The sequence below is a fragment of the Girardinichthys multiradiatus genome, chromosome 13 (genome assembly GCF_021462225.1).
Source record: "Girardinichthys multiradiatus isolate DD_20200921_A chromosome 13, DD_fGirMul_XY1, whole genome shotgun sequence".
Lineage (NCBI taxonomy): Eukaryota > Metazoa > Chordata > Actinopteri > Cyprinodontiformes > Goodeidae > Girardinichthys > Girardinichthys multiradiatus.
This window is the reverse complement of record NC_061806.1, coordinates 39934407-39946742: the sequence shown is the minus strand read 5'-3', so window position 1 is coordinate 39946742 and position 12336 is coordinate 39934407. Positions and strand designations below refer to the sequence as shown.

The 12336-nt window shown below is 38.8% G+C and overlaps 1 protein-coding gene across 1 annotated transcript in view; it reads right to left on the bottom strand.

Annotated features, from left to right (window-relative positions):
- The window catches only part of slc44a4 (solute carrier family 44 member 4), a 34893-nt gene that overhangs the window by 10701 nt on the left and 11856 nt on the right, over nucleotides 1-12336 (bottom strand). Inside the window, exons 2-15 of the mRNA XM_047383457.1 lie at nucleotides 10475-10523; nucleotides 10306-10379; nucleotides 7997-8075; nucleotides 7428-7527; nucleotides 7203-7334; nucleotides 7060-7120; nucleotides 6788-6908; nucleotides 6229-6312; nucleotides 3756-3868; nucleotides 3336-3458; nucleotides 2395-2494; nucleotides 1728-1820; nucleotides 1507-1609; nucleotides 1153-1412 (exon numbers count right to left, since the gene is read on the bottom strand). Coding sequence (XP_047239413.1) covers nucleotides 1153-1412; nucleotides 1507-1609; nucleotides 1728-1820; nucleotides 2395-2494; nucleotides 3336-3458; nucleotides 3756-3868; nucleotides 6229-6312; nucleotides 6788-6908; nucleotides 7060-7120; nucleotides 7203-7334; nucleotides 7428-7527; nucleotides 7997-8075; nucleotides 10306-10379; nucleotides 10475-10523 — 1492 coding nt within the window. The remainder of the gene's footprint in view (nucleotides 1-1152; nucleotides 1413-1506; nucleotides 1610-1727; nucleotides 1821-2394; nucleotides 2495-3335; nucleotides 3459-3755; nucleotides 3869-6228; nucleotides 6313-6787; nucleotides 6909-7059; nucleotides 7121-7202; nucleotides 7335-7427; nucleotides 7528-7996; nucleotides 8076-10305; nucleotides 10380-10474; nucleotides 10524-12336) is intronic.

Sequence of the window (12336 nt, the reverse complement as noted above, 5' to 3'; positions counted from 1 at the left end):
ACTTCTTCAAAAAACTGTTTTAAAGTCTGGCAGTATTGAATTCAAATAATAAAGAAATTACAGACTACAAGGTTTCTACACAGTATTAAAAACATGCTTAAAAAGTTTTTGGTAAATAAGGACATCCTCCTAAAACTTTGACTAAATGCAACCTCTAAGGCAGCGGTGTCCAAACGTTTGGTCATGTGGGTGTAAATTATAAAGATGGACGTGTTCGCTGGTTACAAAAACTACGTTTTTTTATAAAAATACAGAAACTTATTTTAACGTGATTTAAAAAAAAATCTTTTTATGCTCAACAAGAAACTAAACATAAATATGTAGTCTAATTTTCGAAGAAAATTTATCTGTAATTTAAGTTGGATGCAAAATATAAAAAGGGTCTTTCACCTCTTCCCCTTTTAAAATAAAAAAGGCAAAGAATTTCTGAAATCTTAGGGTGAATTTTCACAGGCTATTCTCAGAAACAAGAACAGGATATGGGTCACCTTTTCTCCTAAAGTCTCCGCTGCAACCTATGCCTGATCAAATTTCGACAATTCTTGTATCATAATCGGGTGGGCCGCACAAAATCACTTTGTGGGCAGCAAATGGCTCCTGAGCCGCATTTGGACACCCCTCCTCTAAGGGACAGGCTTAATCCGACAATGTATTTTTACTTGGAGGGTAGAAATGCTCTTAATTTCTAGGCAGTGGTGGTTCAGGCAGGAACGGTGCCCTGGATGAACCCCCACCAACACCCCATACATACATTAATAAACACGGCACACATATGCACCCCAAAGTGACTGAACAAGCAAATCAGTAACAGAAAATTTATTTAGGGCAAAGTTTAGAGGATTAGCAAATTTTGTCATGTGCTTGTGACGCCCCACATGCTTTGGTGCTCTGGGTGGCGAGCCATGTCCCGAGTATAAATAAAAGCCACCACTGTTTCTGGGTTAGCATTTTAACATTCAAATAACTGATACTAAAAACTGAATAAAAATATCATAAAATGGAGTTTTGCAACAAACTACAGAGGGACTTTAGTTCTTTCAGATATTTGAAGAAATGTTTCTTTTACTTTGGAGGGATAAAAATCTAACTAAACTAGAAATGATCACATCACACTTTCCTTGTTGCAAAAGCCTATATGACTCAATAGCATACCTGAGTGCGCGTATAAAGCTGGCACAGACAGGAAACATGGGGATGTCCTTTGGTTTGTTGTAGGCCCAGTAATAGGAGGCGAAGGCCCCCGCCAGCGTGCACTGACCCAGAGCGATGACGAAGTTCACACACCAGAGGAAAGCAACAACGTTGTAAATCTGCAGGTTGAACATGTTCCTCTGGAAGAGACCCTCCTCGTTGTAGTTGATGAAGATGCAGCTGGCTGAAGGGCACTCTGGGTAATATGATGAGTTGAAGGTCTGAGAGGCAGAACAAAGCGAAGCACTGTGAAGTTAGTGCTGAAATTACATCCTGACATAACTGCAAACATATTAAGGTAACGCATGTTTCAACCTGAGGGTCACAGGTCACGGTGCCGTTGATGCGCTGACAGTCGCTAGACGTGGAATTTAAAGCCACCACTTTGTAGATGGGCTCTCCTGAAGTGGCCAAGTATCTGCAGATATCAGTTCAGTCAAAACTAACACTGGAGTGTGGTGGTTAATGCCCAAATGGTAGATGATGCAAAGCACTTTAACAAACATGAAATTTCTGCATGAAAATTTAAAGGATACAAAGCAGTGGCAACCCAGTAGGCAACGCACACCAGCAGCAGAACAAATGTGACCAGAGGGTACATCAGGGAAGACATCATGTGACCAATTGCTCTGCAGATTATAAAACACACACGTTAGGGGTTCTCAAAAACAATCCTTGGAAACTCAAAGTACTGGCAAGACATTTACACGCAAACACCTTTCTCTTCATTAAAACCAACATGTATCATTATTGTGTCTTGAATCAAAGTAGCTCACTCAGTGGGGTTTTTAATATGGATAACATGGACGGTTACCCAGAGCAACATTAGTAAGGGGGTGAAGAGCACCAGATAAAAAACATCTAACTTATCTGTCAGTTGCACCTTGAACTGACTTTCTATTGCTTTTATGCATGTGCAGTCAATGATTGTAGATATGTTTATACTGTTTAATTTGTATTGTATTGCACCGACTACACCAAAACAAATTCCTTGTATGTCCAAAAACGTACTTGGCAATAAAGCTTTTCTGATTCTGATTCTGATGAGGAGTTGGTGCCCTCAGCCTGCTGCTGAGGAGAGACTATTTTACAGAGACTACACTGCGTTTTATCCTGCCCCAGGATTGGTTGGTTAGGGGCTCGCCCAGGGCACCAGTCATGCGATAACCGCCAGTGAGGGAACTACTTTGTGATCCAACTCACTTGCTGGACTCCTGAATGAGAGCGATCGCTATCAGGATTCTGGTTCTGAGGAAGATGAGGGTCAGCAGAATGATGGCTTCCACCACACAGAGGATTATCACTGAGGATCAGAATTACAAGCATCATCCACATGCTTCCTCACTCACAGCTGCACAGTCACCAAACATCATTACTAAAGATGCAGAAACCAAACTTGTAAATCCGGGATCTTTATTTTATAGATGAATAGATAAATCTCCCAGCCCCGTGCATCTAAATCTGAGGATGCTATGTAGCTTTTGTCCCATCATTTGAAACTTTGCTCGGGTTATCTTTGACTGATTTTTAAATTAGTTGGATCATCTGAAACATTCAACTGAGACAGAAACAATACATAAACAGAAGACATGTGTAAGGACGTAAACAGTTTCTCATAGCATTGCAGATGAGTAAGTGGCCTGTACACCCTGGACAGGGCTGCCAGTCCGTCCCAGGCAAACAAAGGGGCATGTACACTAAAACTAATTTTGGATGGTGGGAGGAAGCTGTACCCAGAGAGACTCGATGCAGATAGAACCCCCCAGTGAGGATTCAAACCCAGGAGCTTCTGGCTGTGAGGCGTCAGTGCTAACAACTGTGCCACTCCGCAGCCCGCAGCATGACAAATGACTCAAATACCTGCATTTGCTTCACTGCTTCAATTTTAAAGAATGGAAAAGTTTAAAAAAAACAAGCTGGTCATGATCTTGGTCTGCTTCCTTTGTACTGGTATTTTTCAACTAAAGGAAAATCTTCATATGATAGTTTGTCATATTGCCCAACCCTGTATAATACATTTTTACAGACGTTTCCTACAGTTTCATCAATTCATTGATTTCATCACATCAGGTTGCTAGTGACCCAAAACTTAAGGAAAATACAAAACCTATTTAGAATATTAAGAATGGTTAAAAAGATCTTACAAATGGCCAGCCAGGTCTCCTGGACTTGCAGATAAACCTGAAAGTTTGTGGTGAAACCGATGTTGCTGATGGTTGCAGACTGTTGCTTGTAGTTGTCGTATTCCCAGTAGCAGTGCCATATTCCTGTATTGGAAAATTAGGGATTAAGTTAGATACCTCAATAAGTCAGAGGTGAAGAAAAAAATTGAATGATTTCTTAAACTTTAACCACATTTCAAAATCTGAGCATTTTCATTCGACAGATAAAAGATCCAACTTCTCTTTATATTCAGAGTCCACAATGTCTTAATGCAAGATAAAATTTAGAAAAATAAATACAAATTAAGACAGTGATAATAAAAAAAAAAAAACGCTGTTAGCCAATATTTAGAATCTAAAAACCTAACAGAGGTCTAAATATGAATCCAGCAGAGTTTTTACCGTAGGCACCGGCACCAATGAGCGTTATGATGAGCAGCCAGATCATCACTGGAGCTGTGAACCTCAGCAGCAGCAGGAACAACAGACTGACCACCATGGCTATCACTAAAGCACTGAAACCAGTCGCGTTGGACAGGAAGAAACCAGTTACAAAGATGACACAACCTGAAAGCTTTAAACATTAATCAAACATTAATGCTTTATTTTCGAAAAAATTAAAAGAAGTGAAAAAAAAATCTTATTCATTTTACTTCAACTTTATTTCATTTTAGCTTTTGCTTATACTGCTCCAGTTGTTATATTAGTTTTTATTACTGAGGTGAATATAGGGGGGAAAATCACAGCAACCAGAATTTCTGAGGTGGTCTATCACCTTATAGCTGAGTAAAAAATGTTTTATTATCCCAATCTAATGCAAATGGAAACATCATTTTATTCAACCAGTAGGTTTTTATTGTTGTAAACACAATAAAAACATACCAAATAATTACAATAAGAGGTTTTGTGTAGAAATCATTTTTTTCTAAATGTTTTGAGACAAAACCTTCCTAATCCTTTTGTTGTATTCAAAGTGTGCATTTGTTTTACAAACAAGTGTTTTGCATGTTTCCACTCCTCTCCTGTGATCAGCTCCATGTTTCTGTTTTATCGAAGTCTTTAAAACATTTTTGCTGGTTTCTCTTTTTTCTTTCCAGTCCTCGTATCAGACCATAACAGCCAGTGTTGTCTTAACTTTCTGGTTTCCATCATTGGTTCTGGTGGAAACAATGACTCTGAATAAGCGTTACACTAAAATAAACTAATATTACTCTCTGTTAGCCATAACTTGGCTACTTAGATTGTATGACCAGGATTACTGTCTACATTCCCTAAAGGATCATTTTCTGCAATCTGCTTGGAGTTTTCCCCCTAATTCTTTCCTATGACGTTTGTGTGAGTTATCCTAATGAAAAAGGATTTTGGAAACAGTATCTCCAAGCAGATGTTCAAGCATGCACCGTCATGAAAGTGAAGCTACTATTGTTGGTAAAACCCCAGCGTATCAATGCTGATAGAAATTCTTCTCAATGATTACAGGAGACAAAATCCATAGTCGTAAATAAGTTGATAATGGGGCTGGGGGGCATTACAGCATTGTTTATTTGGCTAAACAAACATGTTTAAATGCAAGAATTATTGCCGCTACTTAATTTGCGAATGAGCCATTGGCCAAGTCGGATGTCTCAGTGCGTTCTCACTTCTTCATGTCAGTTTATGTGAAACTAGAGATAAAAATCTGTTTTTATGGGTAAGGATATTGTCAAAGTTGCGACTGTTATGTATCAATACTAAATGTTTGGAACTCAAAACATACGTTTGAGCTCTCTAGCCTTGAAAAGGTTTTAAACCTATTGAACATTTTCTCATTTCGTCACATTGCAACCACAAACATCAATGTATCTTATTAGGAAAACAGAGAATAATTGTGAAGTCAAAGTACATTGAGCCCCTTTTACTCTGATACTGATGGGTAAAATCTCAAGTGCAGCTGCAAACCTACCAGGCCAAGTCCATCCACCTAAACTGACTGGCAGAGCAAGGAGAGCATTAATCAGAGAGGAAGCCAAGAGGACCATGGTAACTCTGGAGGAACTGCAGAGATCCATGGCTCAGGTGGGAGAATCTGTGGACAAGACTCCACAAATTTGAGCTTTATGGAATACTCCAAAGATGAAATCCATTATAGAAAGAAAGCAAAATGAAGTTTGGTTTGCAGTTTTCCACAAGCCATGTAGGGGACACAGCAAACATATGCAAAAAGATGCTCTGGTCAGATTAGACCACAACTGACTTTTCTGACCTACATGCAAAACATTATGTGCAGTGGATCGGCTGCACACCATATTCAACGTACAATCCCCATAGTGACTCATGGTGGTGGCAGTATCATGCTGTGGGGATAGTTTTCTTCAGCAGGGATAGGGAAGCTGGTAAGAGTTGATGGGAAGATGGATAGAGCTAAAAACAGGACAATACTGAAAGAAAACCTGTTAGAGGATGTAAAGACTTGAGACTGGGGCAGAGGTTCATCTTCCAACAGGACAACTCTAAACCTACAGCCAGAACTACCATGGAATGGTTTAAAAGCATATTCATATGTTAGAAGGGCCCAGTCAAAGTCCAGACCTAAATCCAACTGAAGATCTGTGGTAAGACTTGGCAACTGATGTTCATAGATGCTCTCCATCCAATCTGACTAAGCTTGAACTATTCAGAAGAGAAGGATGGGCAACAAGTTTGGTCTGTAGATGTGCAAAGTTGGTGCAACCATACCCAGGGAGACTTGCAGTATCGACTCATTTTCATTCCATCTCACAATTATCCACTACTTTGTGTTAGTCCAACACATAAAATAAATTGAAGCTTGTGGCTGTAAAGTGGCTAAATGTGAAAGTGCCAGATTGAAACCGGTGTGGCAGAGCTGATAACTCACAGAAGAATCCATGGCCAGGCTGATGCAAAATCTTCAAAGATCCGGATACCAATGTCTCTGACACTGAAGCCGTTTATTATGTCCCTAATGAGGGAAAAACCAAAGATAAGTTGCGTTAGAAAGGCTCTCCTTCCAAACCCTGAATAAAAACACAGACTTCTGATACCTAAATATAGAACTGAAGCAAGGACAGCTTTGACACATTTATCTAAAGCATTTTCCTCTAGATGACTAATTCTACTACTACTACACAGCCATGACTATTTTAACTTATTTTTCCTCCACAACACCTTTAAACAGACACAAAAAACCAGATGTACTTCAAAAAGTTTACATTGCTTAGAACCTAGTTGAAAGCAATGTAAGGTTTTATTAGGACGTTTAAGACTGGTGTGCATTTCTGAAGCAACCACCACCCAGCTGCTACAGTAAAGCTGATGAAAACTCACACCACCACTGACCCTGAGCTGGTGATGAGGAGGTGGAAAGAGGCAGGGATGTTAAAGCGGCGGTTTAACATTTGTTAGTACTGTAAAATATTTACAGTTGGGGGTCTTACCCAGTGCCGTTCTTGATGAGTTTTACTGTATCATTCACTGAGGGCGGCAAACCTGGGACTTGGGAAAAATAATCAGGGATTCTGCCTAGTCCTTGCATGTCAGGGAAACATCTCCCCAACGCTAAACATCGAGAAAGCAAAATCATCTTTAATCAGGCTGAAACAGAGATCTGCATAACAGGAAATCATCTGTTTTTCAAGTTGGTAAAAATGATTAATATTTAAACAAGAGGTCCAGATGAATAATCAACAGGGGTCAAATATTTACTCACCTGGGGTGGTGGGAATGTAGAAGAAAGGACAGAGCTCTTTGTCCACAATTTGTTTAACAGTCTAAAACAGAACAGAGACATTGTTAAAACTTCAAAATCCAGGGTTAGGGTGTAACTACAGCAACAAAGAGCTGTAAGCTCACCAAAGTGGTTTTTGCCAGGTCAATTGATGGAACACATGAATTTTGTTGAAAGACTTCTTTTGGTTGTTTGTTAGGGAGATAGTCCAGAGGACTGACAGCCCAGAAGCCAGAGGGACACTTTTCTACACAGATCTACAGGTGAAGAAAAACAAAAATGCTTCAGGTTAGGAAAAACCTGGCTCGTAGAAACAGCGTGAAACAGTAACATTCAGCAGCTGTCAGTACCTGCGTGGTTGGGCACTGATAACCATTCAGAGCCGTTGCAAGCACATTTATAGACGAGGCACATTTCAGAATATCAAAATAGAACAAGTTTGGTCGATCTCTGGTGGAAAAAAGGAGGTTTTAATTATAGGATTTAATGCTGGCAAACAGTGCTGTGCCAAAATAATCACAGCCCTGGAATGTGCTCATGTTTTTTGTTACATTACAGCCACAAAGCTTAACATATTTTCTTTAAATTTTAAGCAACAGGCCAAGACAAAGCAAAGCAGAACTGTGAGGACTAAATCCAGTTAAACATAATTGCAGTGAAAGGTGGTTCAAGAGTATCGAGTTAGAGGGGTTGGATACATAAGTGTACTACCTTCTTCTTCTTCTTTTTATTGGTGGGAAAATATTGAATATTGAATCCACTTCACCATTCGGCACTACTTTCTGTTGGTCTATCACATAAAGATCCCCATAAAATATATAAATTGGGAAAGGATCAAGAAGTATGACTACTACCACAAGTCCCTGCATTTATAGGGTTGCTTTATCCGAAGAGTACAATGAAAACATAGATGTCCTACTTGTTGGGTCCGACGCCACAGAACCACCCAGTTGAATTCCTCGGATAGAGAACATGTCTGGGATCTCCGTAGAGCCAGGCTAAAGGAACAAAAAAAGAAACAGGTCAAACCAGAGAGGAAAAGAATCAAAATGTATGTAGAAGCACATTGAAAACAAGCAGGACTAAATCTAAAACTGAGACAGAGAACGTCATGTAGTTGCAGCAGTTTTTGAGTTTCACCAAACCAGCCACAAGGGGGTGCTGCAGCCTGCGCTTTCACGTTTTGATGCACTGGCTCTACGTTTCCAGGTCAGGCATACAGTAAACAACAAGCACCTATAACAAGGTCATACGTGGATATAGTCTTCATTCATAATCTGATGCTAAATCAAACCAGGACTCATGTAGTTCATTTTCAACATTTCTACAGATTGAACACATTTAGCAGATTTGTCCACAAAAGTGAAACAAATCGAACTTCGACAACCAGTGATTTTGAAAAGCTTCCGGTGGAAATAAGGAAATAAGGAGGTAGTCTCAGTTGTTGGCACACATATTGTGGCAGCATATAACTTGGGTAATCAGTCTAACCTGCTGACTCTAGATAAGAGAGCGCGCCCTGAGCGCTGGGATGAGTTCAAGGACAAAGCATTAAAGACCTACTGAGCAGACAACAATTCACAGATCAATGTGAAATATTTACTCAGAGTTTAAATCGTTTTAAATAAATAAAAGAAATTGTACACATGAAAAACTGTAAGGAAAGGAAAAGAAAAAGGGAGAGCATCCCGGCTCCATCCAGCAGTAAGTCTATTTTACTAACTATCAGGTCACTAAATGTGAATAACATAAATACAAGGAAAAAAAAGGTTCCCAAGATGATTGTAATCACAACCAAAACACAAAGTCCAACAATTATCAGTTTAGTAAAAAAAAAATCAACAACCAGATTAAATTTAAATTTGGATTAAAAATTAACATTTTAAATCAGCGTCTTAATATTTATGCGATGCATTTAAGTGTTTTACATATTGAGCTCTCTTTCTAAGCAAAACCTGAAGGTTTTTGTTATCTTTTTGTTTTTCCTCTAAAGTCCGGTAGAGCACTTTGGATTTACTTGTGTATAAATGGCGCTATATACATAAGCTTGCCTTGCCTTCTGCTAGGTCCAACCTTACCCGCAAAATATACAACACACAACAGTGATGCCAAAATAATGTGTACACACTGCCTCGCAAAAATATGCACACACCTATTCAACATTTTGTCACATTATAACTACAAACCTCAATATATTTTAATGGGATTTTATGTGATCGACCAACACAAACTGCTGGATAATTGTGAAGCAGGAGCATGGCTATTAAAAGGTTTTACAAATCAACATCTGAAAATTGCAGCATGCATGTGTATGTACGCCCCTTTACTCTAACACCCCTAAATAAAATCCAGTGTAACCAGCTGCCTGCGGAAGTCATCTGATTACCCCAGTCTCAGGTCTTCTGTAGCCTTTAATGTTATTCTTCCAGGACTTCCCTGTATTTAGCTTCATGTATATTTCCAGCAGCATTCACCAGCTTCTTTGTAACTGCTGAGGAATAGCATCCCAACAGTATGATACTGCCTCCACCATGTTTCATCATGGGGATGGTGTATTCCAGGTGATGTGCAGTGTTAAGTGTTTTGGGTGTAGACCAAAAAGTTACGTTTTGGTCTCATCTGACCAGATCTCCTTCTTCCACGTATGCGCTGTGTCCCCTTGATGCTTAATGGCTAAATAACCTGCAACGGTTGGACAGCGTTTTATAACTAAAACCCCACAATCATCCCTAAAACTTTCTTCCAATTGTCTGCTGTGTTTCTGCGGTTTGTCCACCAATGTTCTCGAACAACCATCTAAGGCCTTCAAAGACCAGCTGGTCTTTATAGTGAGATTAGTTTACACACAGGTGGACTCTAGATACTAAAAAGGTGAATTATGAAGGTAGTTGCATGCCAAGCTATAGTTTTTGAACATTTTCAAAACCAAGTATCATTTTGCTTTCACTTTACAATTATTTTCTGCTTTGTTTTGGTCTTTCACATCAAACCATAATTACATACATTAAAGGTTGTGGTTTTAATGATTTATGGTTAAAATGTTGCGACTCACTCACCTGCTGAGGTGAAGTCTCCAGCAGCAATTAAAATACTGAGGAACCAACTTTATTAACAAATATTTCAAGTGTAGCTGGAGTTTTCACCTCACCAGATCTTTGTCCCTCTGCATGCACCTTGGAGGTAGTTGAAGTTGTGCCAGAAACTTCTGGATCTTTGGGTTTTACTCACCTAAAATTCCTATCCCTATGTAGCCGAGGATGACGGCCATAAACAGAATACAGCAGATTATATCAGTGCATCCTCTGTGGAGAAACATTAAATGAAAGAACCACAAAGTCAGGTAGAAGTTGGAGATAACAGTAAAATGAGATAAAAAAAAATATCTTAAAAGTTTCACCTTTTCTTTATGGGTCCATCAAAGCTTGGGTCAAACTGGGCAGGTTCACCTAGGCATGGAAAACAATCATTGAACATTTATCAGCAGACGTCACTGTTTATGATCATATTATCATGTAAACAGTAGCAATTAGGACATCATGTACTTTTAATTACATTAAAGAAATGGACAGGAGTGCAGGGCACATATTTACACACACAGAAAATCCAAAAAACTAAACTTCTTGTTGCTTATAAAAATCTTTCCTTGTCTTCAGGGTTAATAAATTACTGTACAAGTAAGGAAAACCTTTAAAGACATAACAGTCACTTGCCTCTGTTCCCATTTTCAAAGGACTTAAGGGAAAAACAATCTTAAATCTACCTTTATATTGGTAGTTGTGTTTACAGTTTGCCTTTTTATTTTCCTGTATTTTATCATTCTGCGCATTCATTTTATACTTTCTTTTATACTTTCTGATGAAAGAAACTATTTGCTGCCAACTTGACCACGACACAGGAAGAGGCAATGTAATTCTGGGGCCTTCCTGGTCAAAGAAAGGCTAAATAAAAAGATTATTTGGTGCCATTACATTCTGAAAATAGAATATTATTAAAAGTTAATTTATTGCATGTATTACATAGAATAATTACTCAGTGTGACACATTTATTGTGTTTATTTCTGATAATTTTGGTAATCATGATTTACAGTTGATGAAACCACTTTATCAATTAAGATATGAAATAAGATCTATAAAAAATATTTTTTAATACAGAAACAGTGGTTTACTAAAAAGTACCACTGGTCGGGGCACATTTTGCATGAATTACTGCATCAATGCGGCGTGGCATGGAGGTGATGACTCCCTAGATCATCATCGCTAGCTATCCTTTGTCTCAGCTCAGGGAAGACGCTTCTCAGACTGTCTCTGCTTCAGGAGTGGATTAACACAGGGAATGGAACTGTCAATGTCCTGGATACGCCTGTCTGTGTTGACTCATATATAGACTCCAGTGGCAGTTCACGCCTTGTAAATCTGGCCCAAACTCTCAAACGGGCTTTACTTCACAATTCTCCCGAGGCTGGGGTCATTTCTGTTGAACCTTTTTCCACACACTTTTTCCTTCCACTCAACTTTCCTTTAATATGCTTGGATACAGCTCTGCGATACAGATCTCCTATGAGCCTTGTTAATGTGTCAACGACCGAATGGTGGAAAACTGTCAAGTCAGCTGTCTTAACCCATGACTGTTTAGGCCATAACATACCAATCCTGCATTCAAAGTTTATTTTCACCTTATGTAACGTTGAAATTGTCTGAAAGCTGAATGTTGAGTTTTTATTAGCTGTGAGCCATAATTTTTTTAATTAACAGAAATAAAAACGTACAGTACATCAGTTAGTGAAGTAATGAATCAATGTAATATAAAATAGTTTTACTTTTTCAATTAATTTACAAAAACAACATGTTTTGATTATAATGCAATTTATCGAGATGAACTTGTAGTTGCGAACAAAGAGGCACGATGTTTCAGGGAACTGGTGTGTCGTTGCTGCTTCCTGGAACAAGGAGAAAGACTGTTTGCACTGGGTGCTATTTTCCTGGTTTACAGAAGTGGAGCATAATCCTGCTGCAACGAGTTCCGCACTGATCAGGGCTATATTTGAATGCCTTTTGAATCCAGACCATAGATTCCAGATTAACGAGGGTCACAAACATTTTATAGTTTTAACTATAACAGAGAGTGTGAAACGTTTGTTTCAGGAAATCTAAACTATAATATCTCATTTCTACCTCTTGGCAGTTGGGTTAAAGTGCAGCATTATCCTGCAGGGCAGGAAAAACCAGAAGAGTGAATTTATCCACATATCATGACCTGAT